We start from the raw sequence: 25063 nt of genomic DNA on the forward strand, positions 1-25063 counted from the left end.
GATTACCCCTTGTGACGTTTATTTTTTAACCGATACCGTAAATGCATGCGAGACGAATACAATTCCGCATCCAAATTATTATGAAATGACTCGATCAAAGCCAAAGTGTTCGAACAGTGGCGAACAGAGCCCGAGCGGAGAATATCGGGACTGTCGGGGCATGTCTAATATGATACGGAGCATTGCCCCACCGTCGCAGCATCACTCCGTGCATCTCCATCTCGAATCTTAATTAAGAACACTCAGGCAGTCCCTCGCACCAATTCCAGCATTTTTTCAAATTTTTGCAAAGATATTATAATGCTTTGTCATTGCATTTCTGTTGCTCTCAATAGGCGATTTATAATTAGTTTGTTCTTGCGTGTGGTTCATTGGTTGTCGTCAATGTAAAGAATTGATTTAGATTGTGATTCTAGAAACAAATTTAAAATTCAGTCACTTAACGAGTACCAGAACCAAGAGATTTTTAACGGATCTCTATCGTTTGTTGGCATGTCTTTATGTGCTAAAAGGTCAAAGGTCAATTTTATTTTACTTCGGGAGACATTGATCAAATATCGAATTAATTTCTTAAACAGATTGTCAATTTTATTAGCCTGCCGAGGAGTAGAAGTTGATAGGTGAGTTTTATTTGCTATTTATTTTATTTTGCTATCCTATAGCGATAGATTCTATTAATTCTTCTAGGGATTTTGTATTCAGTGATCAGAACTCAGAACGGATGTTTGGAAAATCGTCGATGACGCAAATGAGTCACACATTTAGTTTTCATTTCTTAGTTCTCATTCATGATGAAACTGTAAAATTCACGGAATTGAGTCCTATGATGTTTAGGTATAAATACATCAGGGCTATGCGCTTTGATATTATTATGTTTTTGGGGTTTTTAAAACATTTCCTGGCTGGTATACCAAATTATTTAAATTGCTTAGGTTTAATTATTGTATTCCAAAAACTTGAAGAGTTTGGTGATTATTAATAATAATTTTGTTATAATATGTCGATTTTAAAAATAATTTCAATTTTTTTTTTCTTGATTGAATGAACAAATGATTGAAGGAATGAATGAAATGAAATCTTGGAAGGGGTAATGAATCCACTTCCCGACATCCGATCGAGCTGAAACTCTGTAGAAAGACTAGTTGTCGATGACAATGCATTCTAGCATATACGCATTTTTCTGAAATTTCATGACATTATATTTAAAAAAATTACATCTCGGTACCATCCATTTCGCATTTGGCTTAAGTGATGGCGAGGTTCAATCATTTTAGTAAGTCCCTGGGGAGGAAGGTTCAATCCTCGGTCAAACCAAAAAAACATCTATACTTTTAAATACATTTATTAATAAAAATAAAGGAGTATAATAAAATTCTTTTTTTGTTGCGGGTTGATTTTTGATCTAGTTATAATACTGATAGGGTGAATCGAAACGATACCTATAATGTATTTGAATAGGAAAATTTGTGAAAACGGTTTATCTGAAAATAATTAATCTGCAATAAAAGGATCCAAGCTGACGTTCTTACCACTGTGCTACCGAGATTATTATTATTTATTGTAAAGATGCGCCTGAAAATGCTCAAAATATTTGCACGATGTACCAATCATCCATATAATTTTTTTTTAATTAATTTCCTGACCTCTATTGAGCCACTTGCATGATGTTTTTTTCGGATCAGGAAGAATTTTTAAGCTATTCATTGATTTTTTCTTCAAATTTTCAAAACATTTTGTTTTTTTAATTACCCAGAAAGTGATATCTATTGACGTTTGAACGGGAAAATAAATAAACATTAAAAGATTCCACTGTAGGACATGTTGGATCTCTTTTATTCTCCCAGTTAATTGAATTGTCGAAAGATGGAACTGTAATCACTTTACTATCAGTGAGTTCATGTTTGAGGACTTTAATTGATTTTTTATTTTTTATGATCTAGAGATCTAACTGATCCAAACCGTCTGGAGCCAATGAGACTATAGCATCCACAATTGGGAAATGTTGTTAGGTTGAAGGTATTGAAGAGGGGAAGGAGATGGGAAAGAGGAAGGCGGGGAAGTACCTGGCTATTCAGATCTGGTCACCAAACACGGTCAAAGCCATTTCAAGCAACGTTTCGATTCTGAATGGTGGTCTTAAAACAGGACGACACAGAGAGTTTTTTCGACTCTGAAAAGTAAATTGAGGTATCATACAAAACTAAACAATTAAAATTTTATTGCGCTCACCGGGATTTGAACTCGCCATCTCCGGCTTGCTGGTCGAGAGTCTTTTCCCTCGACGAAAAGGACAAATAAATCAAAAATTTAATTACAAATTTACAATTTCGTAAAAACAACGCCCGTCACTGTTAAACTTTTTGTTCCTGTGTAAAAAAATCAGTATGGAACATTTTCATAATCCCTGCAGATTTTTTCACTAATAATGTCCTCCATTCCAAACGTCTCACTAGTTAGGTTCCTACCAAAGATATTAGAAGAACGAGATATGCTATGTTGGCCGCCGGACCGTAGGCGGAGTACTACCTAATTAGGGTACTTTGAACGGTATCGGGATGTGTACGCACAGAAATCTGTTCTATGTATTAGTGCGGATACCTTAGCGTAAGCGAAGGTGTGCAGTAGTATTGGTGAACAAAACCGGCGACACTGGGCAAAACAATTCCACACAGTATGAACTGCTCATAACACATCTCGTTCTTCTAATATCTTTGGTTCCTACACTCCGGTTCAACGTTGGTGTGGTAAAGTCGGCCTTGAACCTGGTTTAAGACCGTTTTAACCAAACGTAAGCCATGGTAATAAGTCAAGTTTTTCACTGTTCTGAATATTTACACAGCGTTTATAAGTAAGGGGTATGAATTTACCTGCATTGCGAAGCATAATTTTTTCTAAGCCATTTTAAAATGCATGCAAGAGGGTCATCGTGATGTCTGCCAATTGGTACAAACGAGAAAACAATGCAAGCCGCTGACGAAAACGCAATTGGGTTCGGCCGAGCTATTAGTGACTATCGAAACGTCGGAATCAACATCAGCCAAACAAACATCGACCATCGAAAGCTCGTCTGATTTATTTCAGTAACCCAGGGTAATCACAATTCGACAAGCTTATCGCCTTTGTCAGCAATCAACACGGCAACAGTCATCAGTTAAATGGTTTCTAAGAATTTGATATTGAAGACAATATTAGCGAAAATTTGAAACAGAAAAATCAGAAAAAGATACGCTTCTAGGAATTGAACCCAGGACCTTAGCCTTGCCGGGACTCTGCTCTACTGAGCTAATCCGAACCTACAGGGTTTTCCAATAAGAGGTGTTATTTTGAATAGCCCGCTATTTCGGTAGATGTTACTTTTGAAGCTGTCATTTTTTTCACATTTGACAATTAAGCCATTAATAAAAAATGGAACGATACATACTTCAACAACGCATTGAAATTATTAAAATTTACTTGAGTGAATCAAATGCAAATCATCTTGAGTGATGAGGCCCATTTCCACCTCGGTGGCTTCGTCAACAAGCAAAATTGTCGCATCTAAAAATCTTTCATCTTTCGGAAAACCCAAGAGGTATTGCTGAAAAGCCTCTCTATCCTCAACGTGCGACTGTTTGGTGCGGTTTATGGTCCGGCTGAGTCAATGAACCTTACTTTTTTGAAAATGAGGCTGGAGCAACAGTTACGGTGAATGGATTGCGCTATCGAGAGATGATTAATGATTTTTTATAGCCGGGATTGGATGGTATTGATTTGGACAACGTTTATTTTCAACAAAATGGCGCTACTTGCCACACAAGCAACGAAACCATTGATCTTTTACGATTGAATGTCAAAATAACACCTCTTATTGGAAAACCCTGTATTTCCTTCGGTCATATTTAACTGTTCCATACTTCGGCTAAGAACTACTAACATCATCTTCATTTTCTTAACGCATATTTTATGTATGTTCGCAAGATTCTTCCCTAACTAAATGCAATAAATATGGTGTGCGGGTTCAATTCCCGTCGGCGGCATTTATTTTTTCTCGGAACATTTTTTCAAGTTTCGGGCTAATAATGATTTCTTGTAATATAATTTTGTATCGTTTGTGATTTGCATAAAACCCTTGTCTTGTAAACATAAGTGTACCTTTAATAAAAAAATAAATAAATACTTCAGGTAGCAAACTTATTCGCTTGAGTACCAAAAAACTAACTCGGATTTAATGAATAAATAAATTATAAGTAAATCAATTACGTTTTGGTTATCCTACGTATACGCTATCAAGAGGATGGTGAAGTTTTCATGGATACCTACGTTGGGTGGGTAAAATGCAAAATATTTATGTTGTAAGCGGGTGGAAGTCTTGGTAGGATGCCGCAAGAAGACATGACACGATCAAGTCGAGTCGGGATAGTATATGATTATGTATGAAACGATGGATGAATGCGAATTAAATAATAGTGTATACAATGACAGTGTTATATGGCGTTTCATTCAAGAGGAAGCTACAAGCCAAAAATGTGTATATTCTTGGTATACCTTATATCGTCGGTAATAGGCATTATAATCGTTTGACAAACGGAGTCTAGAAACGTTCGATTTCGAGCAAAAAACTTGTTTTTACTTATTTTGTAAATAATTTTATAAGAAAGCAAAAAAGTTAATCAAGTGAAACTGTCACAGATAATCTTTGCTATAAAACTGTTGTTTCCTATTTTTTGTAGTAGTTTGCATTTATATTTTTTACTGAGTAATTTATTTTTTTATTTGTATTCTACTCAAGCGAAGCGATAGGAAAACCTTCAATTTAACTAAAGCATATTTTTTGGTTTTCGTAATGTACACCGATTCGTTATAAAGATTAATCGAAATAGTGATTTGGCATTAAGCTTCGCCTTAATAGATGCAGATCAATATAGAGAAAAATCTTAATATTGGTCTTTTAATTCCCTTTAACAAAATAACGAATTAAATGCGTTACTTCTGCGAACTAAACAAATCACTTTTTAGTGACAAAATCAAATGTGAAATATTTCAATTTGCGGTCACCCTGAATGCTCCAAATAGGCCAAATTAATGGAGAGGTTTGTCAATGTGCGCCTCTCCAAGCTTCTTCCCCCCCCGCCCCCTCCCTCCGCACTCCCGTCACCCATCTCCCAGAATACTCCTCTATATCATTGGGCAACCACACGTACCGTCCAACTTGTTACACTTTCTCCTCGGTGTCGGATTGCAAGTAAATTACCGCAATAATCGTTGTCCAAATGCCGCTTGTTTCCAAAAGCCGATCATTCAGGTACATTTCGTAGTTTAATATATCGATTTGATTCCATCCCGCGACCGATACGTGCAGCAGAATATCGATCGCCAGGAGCTTGTGCTGGTTCTGCCAACAGTGAAACTGATTTGAGTGAAAATGCCATCGGAAGTGACTTTAGTGAAAGATGGCGACGCCTCTTGGGGCTTCCAGCTGACGGGTGGCGCCACTTTTGAAATGCCACTGACGGTGTTCGAGGTAACTAATAAACTGACAAACATTTAAGAAACAATAATAAAACAATGCGACACCACGCTCTCAAAAAATGTGGTTTGTTATGCTCAAAAGAGCCATTTCACAATGCTTATTTTTCGGATGCACTGCACGTGGAAAAATGTGAGAAGAACAGGTTAATTTTGAGATTTATCAGGATTTTTGCATTTTACAAATTGTTCACGTAGCCCATTTTGAAAGAGTAAAAAATACGATCTCAAAATACGTTTTAGTAAATTTGAAAATTATTATTTTTTTAAACCACTTTCTATTTGGATTTGTGTAAGTAGTTGAGTTGAATTTTCTTGGTTATGTCAAATGAAAGATAGAAAATTTCCATCAACGATTTACGTCGGAATGGGTGGTAAAAGATGCAATATAATTACATTTTTATTCAATCAAAGTTCAAAATTCACCTCATAAAACGATCACTTTGCCGCCATTTTGGATTTTCTTTTGTATGGAATGACACTTGCGATAGTTTCTTTTCAATCTAAATTCGCATAAATTACTTTATAAACCCAAACTAAGAACCTAATAACCTATTTTGTGCATGAAAATAGTCGTCTATTTTATTAATTATTGAAACAAAGTATATTTTCCATAATCTGTGGCAGAAAGTTCGGTGGTTTGCGAAATAATTAACATATGAAATAGCAATTAATACATTTTTAACGAACTGCGTGTTTTTTTTTAATGAGTAGTTTGTATAAACGAAAACCAAAACTTATGTTAAAAGATGTCTAAAAAAATAGATTAATTTTGATTTGATTTACAAATATAAAATACAATTATATTTGTAAGCGTTTTCCAGAAAAACATGTGTAAGTACGAACATGATATCATTTTTTGTTAAAATCGTAGCATTGGTCTTCTGAATATAAAAAAAATACATAAAAAAGTTGGTACGTTTATTGTTATTATGACGCAAGTATTTCAAATTACAGAAACAAATTATTTGCAAGCACGTGCGCGTCATTTGCTAATAAATAATAGACGGGTATTACAATAATATAGGTTTGTGTCCACAAAAGTCATATAAGGGACATGAATAAATATCAATATTATTCCATTTTCCTTGCAACCAGAACACCTTTTATACTGACGCAATATTCATTAAAAAACGTTTATACGGTTTCTGCGTCACAAGGACGGTTTTTACGTTATTTGATCAGCCAGGGCCGAATTGAAGAGAAGTTATATAGGTTGGGCTACTTGCAAATTTATGATTAAATAAAAAATAAACCGCTTTTTAAAGCGGTTGTTTGCTATTTATAGCACAAAAAATAATATTTAAAGCATTTGTACTTTAAACTATGTATATATCTATCAGAACTTCTGTTTAATGAACTTAAAGTCAGTAAACTAAATGCGTGTCTAATTTAAATTAATTATACAAGGTGGAGCAAAAGTTAAGTCGTAATGTGAATGTGCCATAATTCTACGACGTGGGGCAAAAGTAAAGTAATTATGTGAGTGTGCCATAATTCTACAACGTGAGGCAAGAGTAAAGTCATAATGTGAATTTGCCATAATTCTATAAATTCTAATTCTTCAAATTCTACTTGGGCCAAAAGTAAAGTCATAATTTGAATGTGCCATAATTCTACAAAGTGGGGCAAGAGTAAAGTCGTAATGTGAATGTGCCATAATTCTACAAGGTGGACAAAAGTAATGTCATAATGTGAATGTGCCATAATTCTACAAAGTGGGTTAAAAGCAAAGTCATAATGTGAATGTGCCATAATTCTACAACGTAAGGTAAGAGTAAAGTCATAATGTGAATGTGCCATAATTCTACAAGGTGGGCCAAAAGTAAAGTCTTAAAGTGAATGTGCCATAATTCTACAAAGTGGGGCAAAAGCAAAGTCATAATGTGAATGTGCCATAATTCTACAACGTAAGGCAAGAGTAAAGTCATAATGTGAATGTGCCATAATTCTACAAGGTGGGCCAAAAGTAAATTCTTAATGTGAATGTGCCATAATTCTACAAAGTGGGGCAAAAGCAAAGTCATAATGTGAATGTGCCATAATTCTACAACGTAAGGCAAGAGTAAAGTCATAATGTGAATGTGCCATAATTCTACAAGGTGGGCCAAAAGTAAATTCTTAATGTGAATGTGCCATAATTCTACAACGTAAGGCAAGAGTAAAGTCATAATGTGAATGTGCCATAATTCTACAAGGTGGGCCAAAAGTAAAGTCATAATGTGAATGTGCCATAATTCTACAAAGTGATGCAAAATTAAATTCATAATGTGAATGTGCCATAATTTTTGCAATAGTCGTCAAATGTCATTGTGCTTTTACGTTTATGTTATAGACAGAAAGAGAATAAGTTGACAACAAGTAATGGAGCGATACACGCTTGTAGAGCGCGGAATTATTGTTACTGCTTATTTGACCAATTTTCGGTCTGTTGTTTTAACGCAGCGTGAATTTCGTCGTCGTTTTCCTCACTGTCGCGATTTTTTTTCGCGTCATTTCGACCAGTTAGGCTTTAATATTGACGTATGCTTTGTTCAATAATACGACGTGGTTCAGAAAAAAATAAATGTGTTTTAAAAAAAAAATATTTAGATATTACAAATTGTCTGACCGGTCCTGTAAAATTACTTTAAGCTACTGATTCAATAGTAACCACATTGAGGTGTCTGAATTGGTCACGGGGTTAGTGAACTGATTAGATTGTCTACACAGCAGCCGGAGTTGCCCGAGAGAAGTGTAATTAACCATCAGAGCAGGAATATACCTACTTTTGTATCTGCCCTCCTCGACCAATTGTGCTTAGGTACCTACATGCTTGTAATGTTACGGAGTTAAGTCTTTCATTAGTTAAATTGTATAAAATAAAGTCGCTATCCGCGTCTGTATGTTTGTGCGCTTAGTTCTTCTAAACTACGCAATGGATTGTGATTGGGTTTTAACTATCATTTAGAGAATTTCTTTCGGAATGTTTATATATATAAAACATGCATATTATAATTATAAAAAGTAGAGAAAAGTCGATGTTTTGTGATCAAGTCATAAAAAAATATATTTTCGGGTGCTTACATTGCTAACGATGGCTTAACCTTACGAGATACATCAAAATAATGTATTACGGAATTGTATATCTTAAAAAGGCCGCGATGGTATTTGTTTATCTCCTAAGGATAGCCCCCTGCAACGTTGGGTACACGTCATCTTGTTATCCTATAAAGAATTGAATAAACTTGTTTTATTGACCAAAATTCAAACAACTAAATAAACCATGATACCGAAAAAACGGAAATGATTTTTTTTTCTATTTCTGGTGTTTTATTTTGATAATAAATTAAAGACATCCGTGACATCACCATATCATGAAAATTATCTGTTTTAATATGCACCTCTTTCACTGTTATAAAATTTTATAATTAATGCTTTTTTAGTACAGCCAAACCGGGACAATTCTGACATTTTACGTCTGACATAGGAATAGACGATTTTAACTTGATGTTTTTACGAAACTTTTTTTTTATTTTTTTTATAGTGAATACCTCACAAGAGTCCCAACTGCTCCCGTCTGGAGCCAGTGAGACTATGGCATCCCCAATTGGGGGATGTTGTGAGGCTGGAGGTAAGTGGGGAAGGGAAAGAGGAAGGTGGGGAAGTACCTGGCTATTCAGATCTAGTCACTAAACACGGCTAAAGCCATTTGGAGCAACGTTTCAATTCTGAATGGTGGTCTTACACCAGGGCGATACTGGTAGTATCTTCCACTCTGGAACGTGCCGCAAATATACTTTATATTATTTTAATTAATTAATTGTGAAATAACACAAATTAATCAAATAAAATTTATTTGCGCACGCCGGGTTCGAACCTGCGACCTTCGGAATGGCAGTCCAATGCGTTACCACTGGACTATGCCGGCCGTCAGTAACTATTAAAAACAGTAAACTGTAAATATTAAAAACTAAATCGATTTAGATTACGTCTTTTGACAGTTCAACAGCAGCAACTTAAAAAAGAGCCCATTTTTAAAGCGGTTTTAAAAATAGGAGTAAAAAGTAAAAACAAAATACTGAATACCCTAGAAATTCTTCCTAACCGAAAGAAAATTAGCATGCAAGTAGCTCACAACGTAGTGTCTAGCATGAATGCCTCACCAAAACTATTCCAGTTTAATTATATTGATGTCGGTTTTGTGACCAATGTTCTTCGGGTCATCTACGCGAACAAGTTAAAAATATTATCAACTTTCAATTACGTTAATGGACCACTCAGCGAAGGATTGCGTAACCGAAACGTTTCACAATCATTCAATTTCAGTTTAGTTAAACTTGCATTTGTTACGTTTTCGATGAAACTTAAATATATTATTTATTTATGAATCACGATTCTAGAACGTTGTCGTAAGTTTCAATCGTAATAAAAAACCCACTTTCAATGCTACACATTTCTACAGAAGAAAATATATAAGAAGGTTCTGTGGTCGTCAGTAATTAGTGCCATTAGTGCCAAAAGCCATTTCAATCAGTTTTGTATCATCTTTCTTTGATACCAAGTTTGATAAGTCCACCTTATACACAAATGAACCACTAAAGGAAAAAATGACGTGAACCGTATTAATAAATTTTATATTTTAAATTGTTGTCCTTGTTCCGGTTGTTTTTGAACTTGTGGGATTATCATTATTATTATTGGTGTATCGGATCACTGAAGATATAAACCATTTTAATTATGGTGATGGTATAACAAACATTTTTCACGTTTGATCACCAAAGTGACATTATTTCACATCAAACTGTCCTTATTCTGGTTTTGTTGGTTACCCCAAGGATCATTTTTTCGTCATGGTGTAAAAATATTTTACGTAATCCGCCAAAAAAACTCGGTCTTGTCACGTAGTACTATATCGGTCACCAAGTGACACGTCCCTATTTTCTATTATGGTCATACATATAATATAAACAGTTTCAGAAAGAGAGAACAACAAACTTTCTCTTTGCATTTAAAAGTTTACGTGCCCTATACGTTAAAAAAATTGATTGAACGTCAAAAGGGAGTATTTAAAAATGAATTTATAATATGACTAACTAAAACTAACTATTAATCACGTCGTTTCTCCGCAGGGATAGGTAGAGAGAACGGACCGCCAAACAACTCTGTCTTGGCACATACTCCTTGCCTCATTCGCACTTAACATGGTCCCATTCGTACTCTTCTGACTCTTGACATGGTCCATCTCGAGTATCTGGTTCACTTGATCGTGCCATGTCTTCCGCGACTTCTGCAACCTTTCAAATTTGTGTCATATATTCTCCTTACATTCCTTTTTTCGTTCATTCGCTCTACATGCCAAAACAATCTAACCGTCCCTTTCGTAATCTTACACGTTACGCTTACATCAGTCTTGCATTCTTTGCGGATATCCACATTTCTCACACGATCATACATGGTTTTAACACACATGTGCCTCAGGCATCTCAAATCTACTTTCATCCTTCCTCTGCCAGTTTCATGGTTCAATGCAATTCATCGTGGTATTTACGTAATTTGTATTATTGACTATTAAATATTGTTCTTATTTAATATAATGATAAGATTAGCATCCAAATCAATGAATCGAAAAATCTTTAAATATGTGTTTGGTGTGCCAGAAGTAGGAAAAATGTGTCTTTTTTTCAAAAACTTTTCATCTTGAACAGATGGGTAATTTCATGTCTTTTGAGTACTGAATACATGAGTTTTCTTTCAAATCGGCGAAGATCACACTTCAGTGGTTCCAATGATACCGAAAGCGTATTACTCTAGCATTCTGTCGCAAATCAAACTATATATGACTATTAACTATAATAGGTGGCCTTGATATGTAGTGTTAATTGAATGCTATAAAAAGTGACCCGATTCATTAATCCGAACAAAATCATTGTCACTAAGCGAGTTTACTGAAATCAACAGGTATTTTCGTTGCTCTCGAAATCCATACTACATTTAAACTAAATAATGTCAGTTTATAAACTGGAACTGAAGCGCGTTATCATCGGAATTTTTACTTGTAACATTTGGTAGTGTTGGGTAAGATAAAAGCAGGGGGGGTTATCCCGCTCGATGATATTTTTCGGAACTACTTAAAATATAAATATTTGTAAGGTTTCTGCATTTCTCATAAAAACAAATTCGATGGGACCTAGCACAAGGTTCTAATTCTCGCACAAAACATAGCTGGCCTAAAGGAAAAACTTTTATTATAAATTAATCTGATCATACAAACAGTAATTTACATCAACGTGCGAAAGAATATTTTCTTTAGTACCCAAACAAGCTTTATTGTAGGATGTTCGGGAAGTAAAGTTCACAAACTTCGGGATTTGATTCTACATGAAGGCAGAAGTTTTTTTTCTATATTCCGATGTTTTTTTTTCAATAGAAAAATATTCTTCCATATACAAGCCTGAAAATTACAATTAATAGTAGAAATTTCAAAAAGGTATAAATCTTTTTACTTGTACTATCATGTAGAATCACCTCCCGAAGATTGTGCACTTTACCCCAGACACCCTGTATTATGGTGAAATGTCTAACTACATAGATTGTCCCCCTTCATCATTTTGAATCAGATAACCCTAAGCTGTTAATGTAGGGATAAAAAGATACATGGGAGCTTCTTTGAATCAATCGCAAGTCAACTTATTTTTCCCTGTTGCCATTTTGTAGAAAAACAGACAACTAAAATTCATGAAATGTGATGAAAAGTGAAAAAAAATTGTCTCCCATTTTTCTAACTCGTCAAGTCATTCTTCTATTTCTCATTCGTCCCGCATTCCGGTCTGCTAAGATTGTCATTGCTAAGTTCGGAGCGAATATTCTTTATAACTTAAAACGAATAGCTAGAATTGATTTGTAAAAAACCTACATTCATTTAAATTATTTGTCGCCAAAATTCTGCGCAATTGTGGAGTTATTTTTATCATAACGAATGGGTGCAAGACTATGTAATATAATAACAAGCGAAGCGATCGATACATTTTTGCTCTGGTCGAGATAATTAAGCGTGAATAATGCTTGCAATGTCTGTTACTAATGATTTAACTTTGCCAGAATATATCGCAATATATTTATGAAGATTTAACATGCCAATAACTAAATGTGTAGCCAATATTTTACATGCACGATGATGCTACAGAATCAGTTTGCATTAATCGCTTAATCAGATATTATCTCGAGATCATCGAATCATTTTTGTTGCTCAGTCTTTGCCGAACTCAACGAAGTGCGTGATTTTATCCAGAAACCCCTCTCGCAAAGTTTCATAATTAGGGCCAGAAGGATGGTCAATGGTCCTAACCTATCATGATTGCACTAGTTCTCTGTTCAAATCTATCGAACTCGTTACTGGACGTCGCAGTGTATGGAGGAATTGAGAAAATTGTGAACATTTGATCTGTTAAAAACATAAATGTTGACATTGTTCATTTTGGTGGAACAATTACAAAAAGAAAAAAATCTGTGTAAAAACAAATTAAAGCACAATATTGAATGTTATTTATATATTTCTAAGAATTTGATTTCTACGGAAGTCTCTCTTTTATAGAATTTCAATGGGTAAAAATACCTTCAGTATAAAAACTTTTGAACCATTACCAATAAGTCTATTAAATGTTTCATTGAAAAAACTTCTTCATTGATATGGTACATAACTACTGTAAAAACACGATTACGTAGGAACGTTTTTCAAGTTATAAGTAACACTGTAACATTATAACTTGTTACTTTTCAAGGTCTACTTAAGGTGGCAGTAGTACTTTTTCGTTTCCGTATTTTTAGTCTTGCTGCTTGCGATATGTTAATTTATTTTGTTGGGTTGCCAAATACTAACAAAATCTGAAAACTGCAAATCAGAATTGATGCGGGCAAGTTATTCAATCTTCCAAGAACTGAAAACTGTTCTAACTAACTAAGGTGGTTAAAAATGGAACATCAAAATCTTCGAAAGATGCACCTTCACCATATGGAGGCGTTCAACTCCTACTGCGGCCATCGAGAAGGAGATGTGAAGTCTATACGAATTCCGATATTCCAAGATGATGACGATCAAAGTGCCGGAGAAGTCAGCACATCACCAATTATCGAGTTTCCAGATGAAGAAAAAGTATTTCTTAGAGAGTGTTCAGATTATGCAATAACTGTCGAAGAAGATGAAGAGAATCTTGCAGAAGTAGAGACCAAATCATCTCCTGACTTCCTAGATGAAAAGGATTTTGAAGAAGTTCCTACGATTCCACTTCCCATAAAGCTTGGTGAAGAAGATAGGCGTTGTAAAAATATAAAGATCTTTTCACATCCTGAGATTCCGGATAAAGCATTTCAGGTTCTCGAAGAAGTTAAAACCGTGCAGTTTTCTGAGTTACCAGGTGAAGAAAATTTTGTGGAAATACAGACCATATTTTCTCCCTATATCCCAGATGGAGTGGAACTTTGTGAAGAGGAGAAGATTTCGCATTCCGAATTTGTAGATTTGTTAGGAGAAAATACAACTTCACCGCAGCCAGAGTTTTCCGATGAAGAGAATCACAATTTGCCACAGTTTCTAGTTCAGTGAAGCATTTAACTAAGCATGTCATTACACTAATCACTAATCACCTTCGGTGTGTCATTTAATCTTGTATTGTCATTGCTTCTTTCGTAATAAGTAATACAAGTGTCATATTATTACATTTTGCATTTATTAATTTTATTTTTTGTATTCAACACTACTTTAAAAAAAAAACTGGAGGGAACTTTTTAAGTTCGCGGAATGGGGGGTTAGGAGTGGAAATAAAAATCCTTCTTTTTTCATGTTTGGAAAAAGGTAATCACTGGGAGCCAGGTCAGGACTGTAGGGTGGATGTAGCAAAATATCGAAGCCCATCTTCTGCAGGGCAGCTATCGCAACACGGCTCTTGTGAACAGGCGCGTTGTCGTGCAGAAGGAGGATAACTTTGGTCAATTTTCCCCTTCTTTTATCCTTGATGGCTTCCTTTAATTACTCTAGAATTGAAGCGTAGTAAACTCCAGTTATAAAAACACCTTTATCTTTGTAATCGATCAACAGGATTCCTTCCGAGTCTCAAAAGACTGTCGCCATGATTTTCCCAGCCTATTGTGACACCTTAAACTTCTTGGGTGGTGGTGTGCCTTTCTTGTGCCACTGCGTAGAGTCCTGTTTAGATTCAGGTTCATAATGATGAACCCAAGTTTCATCACCAGTAATAATTTGAGCCAAAACTTCATCTTTGTATTCCCTACAGAGGTCCCAAAATGCACGAGAACACTCCACGCGCTGTTGTTTTTGAGGCGGCGGCGTGAGCATTCTCGGCTTCGGCTTCTCGAAGAATTTTGAAAATGGTTATATCTGATACTCTGACTATTTCTGCAAGCTGTTTCTTCTTTAGTCGGGCATCTTCTATTATTAATATTTCGACTTTTTGTATAATTTCCGGAGTGGATACCTCGATAGGCCTTCCTGGCAGTGGGTCGTCTTCAAGCGACTCCCTGCCCTGTTTAAAGAGGGTATGCCACTTGTAAACCATAATTTTACTTGGTAAAGAGTCTCCGTAAACGGATGACATCTCTTCCAGTATGATCTGAACTGATTTTCCTTGCTTGGTAAGGAATTTTATAACAGCGCGGAACTCGATTTTCTCCATATTCACAATTCTCCCTTTGATTGACCTTTTTGGTCGACGATAGCTCAAAGACTAATGACCCAATTACGATAAAACCCGCTATTTATACAAATAATGAGTTGCTCAATTAGTACTTAATTCAGCGACACCCCCCACTAATCACCTACCTACCCACTAACTCGTATGTATGGTGCATGGGGAGAAGTTTCCTCCTTGGTATGATCGTTGAATAACACAACTACACCTACATGGAGATTTTCTGAAATCTGTCTGCAAGAAAGAAATTTTTAATATTTTTCTACCTTCACATATGACCAATTATGGAGCAATAAAGTTTTATGTTATACTCGCGGGTGAACTAATGAAAAATATTACAATCTCAACAGTTGCTTTTGTGAAATAATTTGATATTTTTTGTGAGGTAATTTCATAATTTATTAATTTTTCAAAGATGCATTTATAAAAAACATATTTGAGATAGCAGATACTACCATTACCATACCATTGCACTGCATTTTCTAACGATGTTTAAAAATACATCGTAATTTAAAAAGTCATTAATAATAATTGTTTACATTTTGGCAAAGCGAGATGCATCACCATCGAGCATTCGTTTACTTTGGCAGCTTTAAACATGGAATTAGAGGCGTCAAACAAAAAAGACGTGGAATTAAATCTTTTAAATCTTCTGTACATTTCCGCAAGCTTTGAAGGACGTTTGTGCAAAAGAACGTTTACCAAAACAATGGGTTTATAACTTCCGATTTATACTTTATGTTGCGCATACTAACCCACCCGATTTTAAAGACAGGGTGGTTAAAGACAAATGACAATTCAACACACCTTTAAAAAGCGATATAAATTCATGAGAAATGATAAACAAAAAATATATGTATAAATAATGGGTTAGTTTTTAGGCTATTACTGGCTTTGTATCACTTTTAAAGGTGTGTTGATTGTCACTGTGTTAATTTATTTAATTTGCGAAACCAGTAAAAAAACAGCACGTTGCAAAAACGATTAAAAATTACATAAAAAAGAGTTAACATAGGTAATGTACAAAAATAGGTTACATATTGCTTCCGTTTTTTAATATAGTGTTGGGAGATTTAAAAGTTTCGCAAAATAAATTTTAAAAAACTTTCATTACATTCAAGTAAATTTTAAATATTCTCGGGTACAAGTAAAATGTTGTGAATTATGTTATTTTACGAAAATAAAACAATTACTTAGTTTATAAACACTAATTTTTATTTATTATTTTTTTAACCGGCCGTTTTCGCGTAGTACGAGCATCTTAAGGGTATGAAATTAAAACTGAAAATTAAAATTACCCTGAAGATGCTTGTGAAATTAAATAAGTAAGAATTTGTGGTTATAATCAAAGTAATTGTTTTATTTTCATCAAATATGTCGAACCGCAAAGCGCCTGCTTTCTACCAAAAAAAAATATGTTACTCGTAAGATCGAAGTGTTGTATTATAATAAAATAAATTCAATAATAATTTAGTGAATTACGAAAATAACTCATTTGACGTACTTACTACAAAAACGTTTTTAAAAGTAAATGAAAAATCAATATAATAATAAATTGATCGACATGATCACACTGTGAAGCGTCACAGGCGTCAACAAGTTCATCTGGCGTGTTGTGCTCCTGGCCGTTTTCCAAAACGTCCGTAGTACAGTTACCACAACACGCACAGTTTTCCCCCGGCCAAGTCATCCGGGTAGAGCCAACAGTCCCGCTTTGCCTGCTACTTCCAGAGCACCCTACGCAGGAAGACCTATTTACCAATTATTTTAATACCCAACCACCCTTAAACCAGTCCCACGTAAGTTGACACCGAATAACCAATACTGCATACCGGCCTAAATAATTGAACTAATTTTTTTCTATTAATGTGATTGTGGTTCATCAGTTTGATTCGTTGCGCTTCATCGAATAGTGATTTTTAACAAGTGGTTTTAAAGTTATCAAGTTTTATTTGTAAATTTTCAAATAATTTTATAGTCTGTTTTTTTTCTGAAACACCCGGTGAATTTACTACAGTAAGTATTTAAAATTACCCAAAAATCTAAAAATTTTTTTTTTTTTTTTTATTATTTTTTTCATTCGTGTAAAGTCCCCTTTCGCTACGGGTGGACTACACTTTAGAAACTTTGGCAGAAGTCTCCACGTGTTATTGACCGGTCTAAAGGTGTTTGACATTTTCTTTCAGTTTCCGGTGTTTATCTTTATCTAAGATAGGCCGCCTCTTACGAGTAGATGCGTGAAAAGATATTGTTAATTTTGTCACAGTGTCAATGCAATCTTACATAATAAACACTATTAATTGATTGGTGTTTTTGAAACATTTTTTGTTATTATTAGTTGTAAAAAACCACGAAACATAACCTGACTTAATAATAACCGAGAAACCCTGTTTCCACGGAATCAAAAATATTATGACTTTTATTGTATATCCTTTCTTATCTATACCTACTGACATAAATCAGTTCCAATATTGAACATGTCACACTCGCTCGTTAAAGAATACAATAATAATACGTCTAATACAAAGCATAGCGGATGACAAGACTTCTAATTCAAAGAGTAGAGGTTGACAAGATGATATATTATTTGATCACATTCGAAAATTGTACTAATATAAAATAAATAAATCGATACGTCAATAAACATACAAAAAATGGTACGCAATTTTGACAAGGTAATTAATAATAATCAAATTTATTGACAGTAATTATAATCATTTGAAAAAAAACGTGGTAAAAAAATTGTAATCGGGAATATTATTGTTAGATTATTCCCATATTTAGTTCTGCTGTCTGCATTATAAATCTTTGTTATATGAAAAATTTAAAGTGATCAGATTTTATTAATTTCCTAAAAAATAAATATGTTTTACTGTAATAATCCCCTCCTCAGATTATCATCATTCATCTTCAGAAAACTTTGTTTAATAGAACTTAATCGATTCGTCACATTCTTCTGACAAATTCAACTACAATACAGGCCTCAGCACACAAAAACGAATTTTGAAGTGTCACGTGATCAAGTCAGTGCCATCGAGCAACGACAGTTTGCAAATGGTGTTGATACTCGTTACTGCTGATTTGTGTGTTGTTTAACCACAAAAACGCATTTTAGATAAAAAGAGTGATTAGAATATTTAAAATTTTTAGTAAAAAATAAACTTAAAGTTTATTTTTTAGGTTTTTATTGCTGTGCTTCCTCCTCATTTAGTCAAAGTTTCGACAGCTTTACAATATCCATCATCAGGCAGATGTGTTCACACTTCTTATCAATTTTTGTCACGAGCGTTTTGCGTTGTTCCAAATTATTTTTCTTTTTCGTAACTTTTGATTTTTTTCAGAAAAATGTGACAAATCGTTAAAGTTTTGTGAAACAACTGGCCCTTAGCATATGAAAAAAAGATAGACATAAGATAGATATAAGATAGACAGAAATGTAAACATTACAGGTCCAAGAGGGCGGTAGAGCAGCCGAGGCAGGAATCCGCCCGGGAGACGTGTTGCTAAGGATCGACGGCATGGAGACTGACAGCCTCACGCTGGAGAAGGCCAGGGAGATCATCGAGGATGCAGGAGATACCATCGACCTGGCTGTCTCCAAGTAAGATACCTTAACCCATAAGTTAGCAATCTACCATTCGGTTCTGATAAGGGGCGGGCCTTTGCAGGCGCAACGGGGTATATTCATGAACCGTGAATACCCTTCAAAATAAATGTGTGGAAGATTTAAATACTTATATTTTTCGTGTAATGTATCCGTACCTTTAGTGAAAGCATTAACCCCGCAGTTGTAAACTTCGATTTAATTTTCTTGATCATTGAAATACATTCGATTTAGTTAATTTATTTTTTCCAAATAACATGTATTATTCTATACATTATCTAGGCTTTGGACATTCTGGTGCGATTCTCAAAGGGCGTTTACACAATGCTTTTTTTCATCCAAGTTCCATGTTGTCTTTTCATGTGGATTCGTTATGAAAAAAAGGACGTGTTATATTGGGAGTTATTTTCGTTCAGCTTAAGATGGCTGACATTATTTGACAGCTGTCGTCTATCATTGTTTTACGTTATTATAATTATGTGAAAACGTTGCATGTTTATTTCAGTTTATTTTTAAAATATTGATAAAATGACTATAATATGACGTATTTTTTACTGATTGTGAACGCGTTTAGCGAATTTCGCGTGAATTTTTGTTGATTTATTGAAGGCAAGGGCAAAGGCAAATAACAAATTATGCTCTCATGTAATATATGGTTATGAATAAAATGTTGCCATTTTTTATGATTTCGTACAGTCCCAAAATATTGTTTCTTCTCTAATGGCAACTATCTGTATGAAATCGCGAGAAAATAATGATCTTCTACAGTAAATGATTTTACATATGGGTCATGATATGTTTTCCATATGAGGGTCGGTCGGTAAGAAAAAAGCTTTTTGTAAACGCCCATTGGTAGTTTATAGCGTTAATTGTATTTTTCAAATAATAATTTCTCATGAAATCTTAAATCGTATATTTTTTACATTAACCCCACACAGGAGACTCTGAGGAAAATAATTTCCCTCGGAACCTATTTTTTATTTCATTTTTTTATTTTGGTACAATATTTTTTACATTTCAGAGTTATCTAGTAATGTTGGCTTACCCGTGCTGAGACTTTCATTTTATAATATAAAAATATAATCTACATAATACATTTAAAGACTGATACAGACCAGATATTCAACAGCTGTGACGTACTAGATATACGCCAATTATACGTTAAAACACTATTAAACTGCATTTTGACAAAAAAAAAAACAAATTTTAACATACACAAAATATCACTAACAGACCAATTAGACAAGCGTACAAAAAAAACATACGACAATAAATACAAGCTTTGGACAAAGACACTACCAATACCATGCTATAAAAGCATTCAACAGTGTAACACTTGAAATTAAAATTGAGGAAAGCAAAAATAAATTCAGACACAAAATTACAAAATGGATTAAGGAACAAAAAATACAATATTACCAAAATTTCGTACCATATAATAGAAAAACCTACACGTAACACACAAAATCAATATAAAACACACATCACTCACAAACACACAAGATTATATTTTAATGTCATCTTTGGGGATGCTGTGTGAAGGGTCTTTTTGGGAAAAGGAAGGAATGGAAGTTCTGAAAAGGAAAATGGTATGAGGGGTGGGTAGGTACAGAAGTGACGGACGTATGAATCTATCCCCCCCGCTGCAACGCAAGGCGATGGGTCGACAGACCAGTTGGAGAGGTCAAACGGTCTTCCCAAACAAGCCTCTCCTGATCTGGCACGCCACGCAGCTGGTGGGCAGCGCATCCTGAACACACCTCACCCCATGAACACGGGCACCCCTGCTAGATCACCAAACGTAGCGAACCTCTTGTGGTGACCTATGGCAGAAGTGTTGGCTATTCAATTAATGGTTCCCGGGGCGGCGGTAACACTTCAAGAGAAAAGTTTTTTTGAAAAAGTCCATGTTATCCGGCATTATGGCTGCTTTTCATCAGTTTTCTAAAAAAACCAAGCAGTTAAACCGCAATATTCTTCACTAGCGCATGTTAGTGACTCTAGCCTTCATCGTGAGATCCTGATCTTCATTGACGTAATGAGAGCATCGTATTGCGATATTTTTTTAAAACTCACAATACAGCCAATTTATTATCGCCCCCAGTTACACAGGATTTTGCGTTCTGTTTTTGTAATTTTTCTGAGCCTCGATTCTATTTTGGAAACTGCTGAAATAACCCCGGGAAAACTGAGTCATGATACTTTCTAGCTCCCGCCAGCCATGAAAATATCCGCTTTAATACAATCATACTAAAGTGTTCCGGTCACTTCAGAGTGCATTCATTGCATTGGCTAGGTACTTGAAAATAATTGATTTATTCTGACGTCATCTGGTGTGAATAATTGGTATGAACAGAATAATTATCTATGCTTTCTGATGTTCACATAACTTCACTCTTCAAATATATATTCCTAAAGCTGCGAATACACGGACTGCAGAAAGAGTTGATATTCCGCTCGTGTTGTTTTGTAACGTTTTTATTATAGCTATGATGCAAAATCTAAATTTTAATATCAAAATTTTCCTATTCCCACAATTTCAATAAAATATCCAAAAACTTCAAGCCGCCGATATCTACTGCTTAAGGCAGTTCGTGTAATACCTGTAAATCAGTGTGATCAAGTCGACATTCATGGATTTTTTTTAAATGCATAGTTGTAATGCAACATTTTTCGAATCTTGAAACATATATGGGGTACTATTTAAAAACAAATTTGTGGGTATGCCACTAACCACTGGTAACCACTGGTTAGTTAGTTTAATTGGTTAGTTAGATAATTAGTTTATTTGTAAATTGTAAACTTAATGCTATTATACATTACAATTAAACTAACTAACTAGTGGTTAGTTAGTTTAATTGGATATTTTAATTGGTTAGTTATTTTAATTGGTTAGTTAGTTAATTAGTTTATTTGTAAATTGTAAACTTAATGCTATTACACATTACAATTAAACTAACTAACCACTAGGGAAAACATCAATTAACTAACTAACCAATTAAACTAACTAACCACTAGTTAGTTAGTTAGTTTAATTGGTTAGTTAGTTAATTGATGTTTTCCCTAGTGGTTAGTTAGTTTAATTGTAATGTGTAATAGCATTAAGTTTACAATTTACAAATAAACTACGAAAAACGACAATGAGTTATTTGAATAAAGTGGTATAGTGGCTTGACAAACAGTGCCGTTTCGACATGTTTGACTGGACACATTCACAAACAAATTTGTAGATAGACGAAATGCAAAATGATCGAATCAAACAGGACTTCGCAACCCTCAGTCAATTAAAATTCTTTTGAACCCTTGAAATTACATACCAATCGGTTTCCCGTATTTTTTTATACACAATTAATGATTGAACATTTATTAACAAAAATAGTAAAATTGTTAGCAATCATGCCTCCTTTGCAATTGAAGCAAGACAACACGTAACTTACGTAATCCAAAATATCAAATTCCACGGTTGTAATAAAATATAATCCATTATCTCGCTTTTCCAGTGAAGCGTAACGCTTGCCAGCATTTCCGACAATTCAATAAAGTCATCAAACGTCAATCTTTCAATAACTTATTTGAAAAGTAGGTACCTATGAAGTTCAATCTAATTCCAGTGAACCAATAAATCCTCTAATCCGGTAAAATCGGATCTATCCCATGCTTGATTGATTCAGTAATTCGATTGATTCAGTAAAGCGAATCAATGTACTCCGTAGTTTTATACAATAATTGGCAAAACTTCTTTCTTCTTTGAAGTAGAAAGAAATTCTTCATTAGTGTGGCAATCAATAGACAAAAGACTGATTTATTTTACTGTAGAATGAAAAGTCAAATGCTCTGTCGAAAATCTATTTGTTAATTTTCAATTTATTCATACTCCATCTTTAAATATGAAAAATAACTTTCGGGTCTTTGGAGTATACAACTGATTTTATTTTCAATACTTTAAAGGTTCACTACGCCAGTAACCGGTTAATGTGATCACTGGTTTATAGAGTTTTTATAGGGATTCAACAAATCTCGAAAAATTATAGTTAAATCGTGAAATTCAAAAAATTTTTGCGATTCTTTTTTATTTATTGCAAAAATCACCTTACTTTTTAATTCAACAACCGTTAATATCATTTTTTGAGTTTCAATCAGCTTGAAAGCTGACGAGACTTGATCAGTTTAACCATTGCCTACCGTAAAAAATGATTAGATTAATGTGATCAGATTACCTAATGCGTCTACTATAAAAAGTCTCTCGATAAACGTGATCAGATTACCTACCGTAAAAAAACCCCACTTAACTGATGACCTATTAAAATCTTTAGTTTAAATCACAAGGTTGTTGAATTCGATACATCGCCATCGTGCTATTCAAATGACAGTAGCATAATATTGTTAATAATGTATTATTTTGAATAATTGCAAAGTGCTGTCATCATTGACTAAATAAGATTAATTACCTCCGCAGATGAATCTTTGTTTCTTCGGCACTGAAACTTCGGATCATAATTTAGTTGTTTAGTAAGCGTCTACGTTTGATTCCAGAAAAACAAAGAATATCTGATTTCCGCATTGTGTTCATCGTTCATCATACATTTATTACTGAACAGAAAAACATTGAGGCGTAATAAAATTTACAAAAAAGCCTCTTAACACAATTTGTTTAATAAAAGATTTATAAAAGGTAATAAAATAAATAATAATGTTTTTTTTTGCGAATTCAAACATTGATAAGATGTGTTTGTACGTTATGCAATTCTGCTGTTATTCCGTCTAATGAAATCATGTCGGTTTGGCACAATGCAAACAAATACATTTATTTATTATCGATTTTGGCAGAGCATAAGGAGGCTATTAGAAGACACTATGGCATATAAAAAATCTATACCTAGATTATCTTACGTCGTCTTCTTTAGTTCTTCATATAAATATATCTAAATGCACACTGCTGATTAATAAGTTCGCAGAAAAAGTTTTTTTCTTCCTTGTCATTTAAATGATAATTTTGATTTCATTGTCTTGTTTTACTTCCGATTTTATCAGAATTCAGCAATTGAACTATTAAATAATATGAGGCAAAACAGTAATTTATTTGTCCTCTACTAAATCGATTTTTCAAAGCTTGATACGTCATTATGATCCGAAATGAACATATATAAATCGAACATAATTCACGATAAAGAAAACTGTCATTTCACGACGTCAGAACACAACGTTCGAGAAAATCAAAGTTAGACAATCAATAACACTAATTTGTCCATCGGACCGAGTGACCAGTTTGCTTCTGAGAGCTAATAAGTAAAACAGACGAGAGATACCAAAGTACTTTTCAGAGAGTAAAAAAGTCTAATTTAATAACAAGTAAGTGGAACAGACGAGTTAGTGCGTCTTTTCAAGGTGCGTTTCAGATAGCTAATACATCTAATTTAGATTGGATGACCGGAAGGATGAACAGGGGAGAGGGAGTTATCAATGTGCAATTTAAGAAAGATAAAAATGTGTGTTATTTGTTCATCAGATTGGAGGATCAGGAGGTTGAAGAAGTGGAGATGACCCCTGAGGAGCAGCGCGCCGCCGCCCTGGCGCTGATGGCGGAGGAGGAAGAGCGCGAGAGGCAGGAGCGTGTGGACGTGAACCTGCTCGACCTGCCACCGCCGCGCCCCGCGCCGTGCCCCGAGATGGCCAAGCGCAAGTGCTGGCACCCCATCGTGCTCGACACGGCACCGCCGCCAATCATCGAGGTCAAGACGGGTGATGAGGTGAGTCAAGAGATTGAGCGGGAGAGGCAGGAGCGTGTAGACGTAAACCTGCTCGACCTGACACCGCCGCGCTCTGCACCCTGTTCAGAGTTGGCCAAGCACAAGTGTTGGCACCCCATCGTGCTCGACACGGCACCGCCGCCAATCATCGAGGTCAAGACGGGTGATGAGGTGAGTCAAGAGTTTGAGCGGAAGAGGCAGGAGCGTGTAGACGTAAACCTGCTCGACCTGACACCGCCGCGCTCTGCACCCTGTTCAGAGTTGGCCAAGCACAAGTGTTGGCACCCCATCGTGCTCGACACGGCACCGCCGCCAATCATCGAGGTCAAGACGGGTGATGAGGTGAGTCAAGAGTTTGAGCGGAAGAGGCAGGAGCGTGTAGACGTAAACCTGCTCGACCTGACACCGCCGCGCTCTGCACCCTGTTCAGAGTTGGCCAAGCACAAGTGTTGGCACCCCATCGTGCTCGACACGGCACCGCCGCCAATCATCGAGGTCAAGACGGGTGATGAGGTGAGTCAAGA

The 25063-nt window shown here is 35.1% G+C and overlaps 1 protein-coding gene across 1 annotated transcript in view; it reads left to right on the forward strand.

The window, feature by feature from the left end:
• Positions 1 to 5167: 5167 nt before the first annotated feature.
• The window catches only part of LOC149421716 (uncharacterized), a 35126-nt gene continuing 15230 nt past the window's right edge, over positions 5168 to 25063 (forward strand). The window contains exons 1-3 of the mRNA XM_089634685.1: positions 5168 to 5500; positions 18638 to 18789; positions 24299 to 24539. Of these exons, the coding sequence (XP_089490811.1) occupies positions 5402 to 5500; positions 18638 to 18789; positions 24299 to 24539 (492 nt within the window). The 5' untranslated portion in view covers positions 5168 to 5401. The remainder of the gene's footprint in view (positions 5501 to 18637; positions 18790 to 24298; positions 24540 to 25063) is intronic.

Source organism: Hesperophylax consimilis, chromosome 8 (assembly GCF_061612785.1).
Source record: "Hesperophylax consimilis isolate HC1 chromosome 8, BYU_Hcon_1.0, whole genome shotgun sequence".
NCBI lineage: Eukaryota > Metazoa > Arthropoda > Insecta > Trichoptera > Limnephilidae > Hesperophylax > Hesperophylax consimilis.